The 6,151-nt window shown below is 37.0% G+C and overlaps 1 protein-coding gene across 2 annotated transcripts; it reads left to right on the top strand.

Moving 5' to 3' along the window:
- The first annotated feature begins 559 nt into the window (after nt 1–559).
- Nucleotides 560–5,207, top strand: sod1 (superoxide dismutase 1, soluble). Of its 2 annotated transcripts, none has more exons than XM_059029707.1 (5): nt 560–771; nt 1,747–1,840; nt 2,254–2,323; nt 2,488–2,605; nt 3,284–3,980. In XM_059029707.1, exons 1-5 carry the CDS (start codon nt 697–699, stop codon nt 3,308–3,310), a joined length of 384 nt encoding a protein of 127 aa, XP_058885690.1. In that variant the 5' UTR covers nt 560–696; the 3' UTR covers nt 3,311–3,980. The 2 variants fall into 2 exon arrangements, with proteins under 2 accessions (XP_058885690.1, XP_033865220.2); XM_034009329.3 differs by lacking the exon at nt 3,284–3,980 and adding an exon at nt 4,743–5,207 and having other exon boundaries at nt 563–771.
- Nucleotides 5,208–6,151: the final 944 nt, after the last annotated feature.

Raw genomic sequence — 6,151 nt, 5'->3', positions numbered from 1 at the left:
CGAGTGTAAAATTTGCAACAATAAAACATAATATAATATAGATGGTGATTTGTTTTAAACGTGGGCACTCAAAATTAGGTCTATTACTGTGAAGCAAAAAAGGTGTTTATTTTAAAGGGAAGCATTTGGGGGTTGAACATCTTTTGGAAAACCTACAACACAGTTCAAAGTGATTTCTCGTCCTCCGGCTCCAAATCAGCAATACGTCCACAAGCAGGGTTGCCAACTACTTTTACAAAAACCCGGCCACTTTTTCCGGAAAACCCACCCAAAACTGCCTAATCAGTACAAGTTTGGACATCACAATCACATCTGATGTTGTTCCCCATTGTAACAAATAGCAACTACACTTTTTGCACTTGTAACTTTTTTTTTATTATATTTTATGTGCTTAATATTATTAAACATTCACTTGAAATACGAATCAATCAATAATCAATTTTCTTTAATCAAGTAAAACCCTTGAGAAAAAATTCTCATTTGCAATAACACCTGTTACCAGACTGTGCCTTTAAGAAAGTGCATTCCGCAACTTTCTGTTTACACCTATTACGCCTGCGCATAGGCGTAGTCTATTCAAAACCCTGACGACTGGCTGTGCGGAGCTGAAGATTGAACTTGCTGGTTTAGCCTGTACAGTTTTTGCAGAGATTTTTGAACGGTGCTGGATTTACACTGAAACTGCAGTCCGAAAATATGGTGTTGAAAGCTGTTTGCGTTCTGAAGGGCACCGGCGACGTCTGTGGAACGGTGCATTTTGTGCAAGAAAAGGTAGAATATTAATAATATGAACAAGAACACGTCTGATGTTTTCAGTGGATGGCCTACAAACTAAATATCCTTTCATTTCTTGGGTAATGTGTTCTCACGAGAACAGCCTAGATGTGTTAGTTTGTAATTTGTATAGAGAAAAATAATGTTATGTGGTTTTATGCGCTAGTTTGCAGGTCCCACCCAATCATCCCGGGCCACGACGCTTGGAGTGTTTTGGGATTGGCCTTTTTTTATTTCATTTTTTAATTAAAGGGATCTTTTTTGTTATTTATAAACTTTTCCCAAAAATAGACATGGGTATGTTTTCAACAGATTTACATCTGTAATGCGTGTACATGAACTCGGACTTTGAGTTATGAACGTATCTAACCTGGTTAATTGTGCGTAGTTAGTATTGGCTGTACCGCAGTAACTTGTATGAATCGGGAGTAGTGCACTCTTAAATTGACATCTACGTCCCGCCCACTGGATTATGTTACATAATTTAGACTTTGGGGCAAATACCAAAATCTCTAAATCGTGGTCAAAACGCATTTATCGCACAATATCTTCCTTTGTAAAACTAAACACCGGGATTTTACAGATATTGTCTGGTCTGGGAATGCCGCATTAGCTGTGGCGCTTAAGTGGAATTTTGCTGAGTCATTTTGGAAAACGGTAAGAAGACATCCACCCAAAATAAACGTTTTTGTGCCCAGTATGGTGCAATCGTATGATGTCTCACTACCCTCAGACATTCAAAGTCTTCAGAAACGCTTGTCTGTTGCATCAGCGTTTTTTCTTTTCTTTTTGTTTACAGTTTGATGTCTTAAATTATGTTAGTTGGACATTATTGATGCATACATATAAGCAGGTGTTAAACAAATACATTGTAAATCAGGTATTTGCTGCAAATTATTTAACAAATGTGTGCATTACAAAATCACAACACGGTCAGCATTAGCATGCTAACTGGCATTTTGTTTTTGACAGGAGGCTGGACCAGTGAAGTTAACGGGGCAAATAACAGGTTTAACTCCTGGAGAGCATGGCTTTCACGTCCATGCATTTGGAGACAACACCAATGGTATTTATCCTAATTTCTCATGACAGAAACTTGCCACAGCAGAAATCTAGGTAGCTGTTGAGGCTGGAAACATCTTGGCTGCTACTGAATTATTTGCAAAAAAAGTCACTAGGTTGTATTTTTTTATTTTTTATTGTTTTTATTTTAAATATAGTCACAAATACTGCTTTTTTCACAAATGACTCTGACAGGTCTGTTCATACATTTTAGATTAGGCCCTGCATGTATGTCTAGGAAGTATGTCACAACATTTTAGTAAATTCGATACTAAAACAATTTGTAATAGATAAATCAGTTACAGCAGAACTAATTGTGAACAATTTAATATTGTTGAATGACAGAGAACACTGAAAATGGTTAATCAGTGCATTCTAATGATTGTTTTTACATTTTTTTTCTATTTTTATTTATAGGTTGTGCGAGTGCTGGTCCTCACTTCAACCCACTTGGCAAAACCCATGGTGCGCCGCAAGATGAAATTAGGTGAGGTTAATTTGTGTAAACCATGTACACATATAAATAATGTTCTTTTGTCATACTTGATTCTTGTTTTTGTTATTTGTCATGTTTTGTCTTTGCATAATCTTATATAGTTACAGTACATTAATACTGTAGCTTTACAAATGTATCTCTCTCTGTACTTTCAGGCATATAGGAGATCTTGGTAATGTAATAGCTGGAGATGATAAGGTGGCAATTATTAATATCGAGGACAAACTTATAACTCTATCAGGAGCTTATTCAATCATAGGTCGAACTATGGTGGTAAGTAAAAAGGCCGACCCATATCATCTGCAACCTGTATAAACTGTGTACAAAACTGTAATCTTACTGTATATTTAGTATCTACTATGGCAGTGTTCATAGTTAATTTGAGTTTGAATTACCCTAATTACATTGTCACACTCCATATAGGACCATTTTGTTACCTGCCCCTTAGCTGGCAATATGACTGGAGGACTGTATTAAGTTACTCATTTACATGCTTATTTTAATGCTTATCTTACATCTGACGATGCTTTTTCAAAATAAAGCAAGCAGAAAAAAGGTAAAATACACAAATACTGTATTTGCTTATTTCCCTTTTGGATTGATTTGGAACTGTGATTAAACATAGTTTGAAAAATAACATTTAAGGTTCTTTTACCAGAGATTTAAATCCCTCGTATTGACCAATCAGGTTAAAGGATATCTCAGATCAATTTTCTAATATACCTTAAACTGATCCTGGCGTTCAGGATGCGCATGTATCCAAGGGGAATTAAAGTTGTTGTAACTAACTAAATGTAACTAGTATGCACTGTTATACACTTTCATTCACTGTGTATCTCAAATGTGCAGTTTTGAAAGAAACACATGTTAAAATAAACAATTATGTTTAAAGGACATCTGATACTACACAAGGTAAAATACATTTCTAGGTTTTCTTGTCTTGCCTTCCAGGAAATCTCTTACTGCTTCACATCTTAGGTCAAAGCATCTTGCTGGCTGCAAAACATGTCAGTCATTGGGGGAAGCAGGTGGTTGGTTACTGACAGGAATGAAGGGCCTGAAGTGGTGGGGAAAATTGGACTTTTCCGAAGAAATGACCAAGAAAGTACAAACTGTCAGAAAGCAATGCTTGCAAACAGATTTATTTAACAACCAGATATCACTTTTTTCAAAATGAAAATACATATTTGCTCATGTGTTTCTTTCAATTTAGCAAATGATTGTGTTTTGTTATAATCACTTGAAACACTCGTGGGAGGGATTGTTTTGTTTTTTCTTTGTTCTTTAGCTTCTCAGGTGTGACAAGACATGAAGTGATAAAAATACTATTTTGAAAGGTTGAGTAAATAACACGCAGGATCAGTAAAAAACGATTTTGAATAATTAAACCTGAAACAACAATAGCATAGTCTCCATCATCAATTGTGCATATGTACACTTGAGTGGAAAATGTTTGAATGCACATTTGTATAGTCCGTGGTTTTGAATTCCAAACACATTCCCTCCTCTCTATATATGATAGTAGAAGCTCACGAAAGTGGGTAGCGGTGTGCTAAGCCTAAAAATAATTGGACATTACTAAATTGGTGAGAAAACAATAAAAATAATTGGCAACCAGTAAATTAAAAAAAAATAAATAAATAAAAAATAAGAATGGTGTTCACCTGGCGTTCTGTACCTGCTATCAAATTTGCACTTTGTCATCATTAATGCATTAAAATTATATGCATTCAGATGAAGAAAAGAGCATGGAATTGGGCGGGATTTGGATATTAAGTGGGCACAAACATTATAATGTGATGTAAGGATTTTGCCTTGCACTTGCTGACCCTCCAAAATCTTTACACCTCTTAGAAGGTGCAAACCATTGTAGAAGCGAGTAACTAAGAGCTGTATAAAAGCACACGCCTGCAGAGACCTGTCATTGGCTGCTGTGGCACACTTCCTGATGCAGTGACACTTTGCTGTTGTTGAGGAGAGGCAGGAACACATTCAGAGGAGAAGGACAAGATGAAGAAGACCCTGCATATTCAATCCCAGGGTCACTTTGTTTGGGATGCTGGAGGATGCGGTGCTAAAGCTTTATCGTCTCACTCCGCAGGTCATCCTAGACCTTGTAGCTGAATTGAGGAATCAGTTAGACCCCAGCGTCAATCTAGGGACCGCTATCCCTGCACATGTGAAAGTGTTGTGTTCTCTGCACTACTTGCCTCTGGTTCCTTTCAGACCACAGTTGGAATTTCTGGAGGGATAGCCCAATCCACCTTTTCCAGTGCTAGGCAAATTTCTGGATGTCCTGCTAAAAAGGATAGGCCCATTCATATAATTTTCTAAGGATACTAGCATAACTGATGTTGGCTGGCTTTTCCAAACATTTTTTTACTGGGTATTTTGTTTCTCATTATTTTAGATCCACGAGAAAGCTGATGATTTGGGCAAAGGAGGAAATGACGAGAGCCTGGTGACTGGCAATGCTGGTGGCCGCTTGGCCTGCGGAGTAATTGGAATTGCTCAAAGCTAATCTTCAATGTTTCTGTCTTCATTCCAAATAGTGGCACTTATACTAGAATTTAGTAGATATTGTAGGGCAATATCAAAGCCCAGTACAAAGTAAAGCACTTGCTGATTTGTGTGGTTTTCTTTAATGAAAAAATAATTGTTTTGCGTGTTAGAAATCACTACTAATAAACCTTAAAATAGCTGTGTGCCGTGTAAGTGCCATCTGAAAATGTCACAGATTTATATTAGTATATTTTGTTCAAGGTAATGGCCATTATGCCCTGAAATGTTGCAGCATTTACATAACATTGAATGTATGTTCGATATATATTTTGCTGTATGGAAAAACCAAATAAACTGGTGCAACTGATTAAAATGTTAATTAAATAACTCTTTGTTTCTAGAAAAAGGATCAACTTTATGGTGCTTGTTGAACAGTGAAAGTAGCATACTAAATCACTTTAATGCCGTTCATCTTTATCCTTTGTAAAGATTTAGCCTATATATCCACATCAGAAATCACCAGACAGTTGGCTTAAAGGAGGCCCTGAATGACAAGGATGTTAAGGTCAATATAGAACATAAGAACACAACATGTGGAAGAGTAAAAAATGGAAGTAACACAGCAACAGTGTGGCATGTTAGCACTTTTATGTCTTTTGCTGAGGTTTTCATTTAAACCACTGGAAGATATTTTAAAAAGAGGGCACAGCAATCAGAACATGAATTATCCGTGGCAGAGTTCAGTTCAAGGGATGTTGTCTGATATTCCTTCCATTTTTATAACAATTAATAGGTACTAATAACAAAAGCCATATAAAAACAAGGTCCAGAACCATTGTGAAAAATATATGGTCGGAAATTGGTAAGTAACGGATTCTGCCAAGGCAGTGCCCAGCAGAGGCGGCTCCTTGGGGTAGGCAAGGGAGGCACTGCTGCCTTGAACATTTAAGCAAACATTTTTTTAAAAAGTCACATATGTTTACTTTTATTTGCATAAATATTACTTATTTTGCATGCAAAATAATTGAAAATCTCGCTTCTGATTGATTGATTGGTTGATTGAAAATCTCGCTTCTTTGTGCTGTAGCCCTACTGCTGGAGGAGTGGAGGATAAGGGAGATTCTGCCTACTCCTCCAGAGTGATTAGCCAGTCATATTCCTCCTACTTTCATCTCACATCACATGTTAAACAAACAAAAAAAAAAACACAGCCAAGGAGGCAGAAGGCGGGTCTCCTTCCGCTGTGTCTGGCAGTCATTGGTCTTAACATCTGCCTCAACTCTAACGTGTGTTGATTGTGTGGAAGGCGGCAGTAGG

Source organism: Acipenser ruthenus, chromosome 9 (genome assembly GCF_902713425.1).
Source record: "Acipenser ruthenus chromosome 9, fAciRut3.2 maternal haplotype, whole genome shotgun sequence".
Lineage (NCBI taxonomy): Eukaryota > Metazoa > Chordata > Actinopteri > Acipenseriformes > Acipenseridae > Acipenser > Acipenser ruthenus.
The sequence above is the reverse complement of the archived record's forward strand: the minus strand, read 5'-3'. Positions and strand labels throughout refer to the sequence as shown.

Excerpts from the sequence above, each read along its gene's own strand:
- sod1 (XM_034009329.3), top strand. The coding sequence starts at position 697 with ATGGTGTTGAAAGCTGTTTGCGTTCTGAAGGGCACCGGCGACGTCTGT. Across the intron at positions 772-1,746 it reads TGCATTTTGTGCAAGAAAAG|GAGGCTGGACCAGTGAAGTT; the intron begins GTAGAATATTAA and ends TGTTTTTGACAG. Across the intron at positions 2,606-4,742 it reads TCATAGGTCGAACTATGGTG|ATCCACGAGAAAGCTGATGA; the intron begins GTAAGTAAAAAG and ends TCATTATTTTAG.